The 1,361-nt window shown below is 59.8% G+C and overlaps 1 protein-coding gene across 1 annotated transcript in view; it reads left to right on the forward strand.

Moving 5' to 3' along the window:
- Positions 1-1,361, forward strand: part of LOC113217781 (QRFP-like peptide receptor) — a gene marked incomplete in the record, with an annotated part of 99,901 nt that overhangs the window by 90,551 nt on the left and 7,989 nt on the right. Inside the window, 1 exon segment of the mRNA XM_052264590.1 lies at positions 1,184-1,307. Coding sequence (XP_052120550.1) covers positions 1,184-1,307 — 124 coding nt within the window.

Here is a 1,361-nt window from a genome sequence, read left to right on the forward strand (position 1 = left end):
GGGGGGGGGCAGGTCTCCACCGTGAAAAAGGCAGGAGGTGCTGTGGGCCACAAAAAAACTCCTCGCCCGCCCCCGCGATGGGAATCGAAGCGACCAGACCCGCACTCCTCACCGAGGAGAAGGGAGACGCGGCCAAGCACCACTACTCTTGTAGTGCGGCTTTTGGGGTGCGGTGGGAAGTCCCAGCGGCCCCCGCGTCGCCTCCAATTTAATGAAAGGAGCAAAAAAGGCTTTCGCCAGGGGGTGCGGAGCGAGGCGAGCTGTTGCCGTCGCGTCGTCGTAGAGTTTAAAGGAGAGAAATATTTCCGTGACCAGGGATCTTGTGGAAATGGCCCCTGCGCCCATAAAAAAGCAGTGGCTCTCGAGTTTTTATTTTAATCACGTTGTCGCCATTTTCTTTGACATAGATCTTTGGGAACAAAGAAAATAAATACACATTGAAAAGACGAGAACATGCACTTGTCTTTGTGGTAAAGTCCGGCACAAGTAGTGCGACGACGCTGTTGTGTGTCGGTCGCCACTCACTCTCGTGCGGGGCGGGCTAAAGTCGCCTGGGGAGAGACCATCTCCTCGTCCGGTGCCGTCTCGTCTACGTGCCCTCGGCCCGGCGCCTGGTCGTTTCCCCACTGTCGTATGGAAGCTACCAAACTTTGCTAGCAGCTTCCTGAGAATGCCCCCCCCCCCCCGCGTCTCACACCCGCCCTGTTCTTTTGCCCCTTTCAAGTAGTTCGCGCGACAGCGTGCAATCTTGTCTTTGAGTTTCACTCGCATGCGAGCTCCGCTTCGTCTGGGTCAAACGCACAATCACGGCATGGACGGTAGAGTTTGCATTCGGCGCGGCGCGCTTACCCGACGCGCGCTGGCTGCTCTGCCCTACCCGAACTCAGGTGGCGATCACCGTGCGTGCGAGAGAGACAGCTAGTGTCGTCTCTCTCGCCCGCTCGGACGTCGGGCAAGCGCACCGGGCTTGCCCGACCGATTGCAAACGCTAATGGACGGCCTCCTCCCGGGGGGATGCGCACGGCGCGCGCGCCCGCCCCGGCTGCTGGGCGCCTGCGAGCCGGCAGCGCGCGGACGCGCGAGTTGAACGGGTGGTCTATCGCCCGATTCACAGGGGCTCTGCTCCGCTCTGCCCCGTTTGACTCCGCTCAGAGCTTAAGTGAGTGCCATGTTCCCTGCGCAGGTACTACGCCATCATTCACCCGATGCGAGTCAAGTACCTGTGCTCGCTCTCTCAGGCCAGGAAGATCTGCGCGTGCATCTGGCTGCTGGCCTTCGTCCTCGCCAGCCCCATCCTGCAGACCTACGTGAGTCTCCCATCATAGACGCTGCGGCGCTTCTTCGATTACATATTCTTTAAA

This window comes from Frankliniella occidentalis, unplaced genomic scaffold (assembly GCF_000697945.3).
Source record: "Frankliniella occidentalis isolate FOCC.00 unplaced genomic scaffold, Focc_3.1 Scaffold20, whole genome shotgun sequence".
In the NCBI taxonomy this organism is placed as follows: domain Eukaryota; kingdom Metazoa; phylum Arthropoda; class Insecta; order Thysanoptera; family Thripidae; genus Frankliniella; species Frankliniella occidentalis.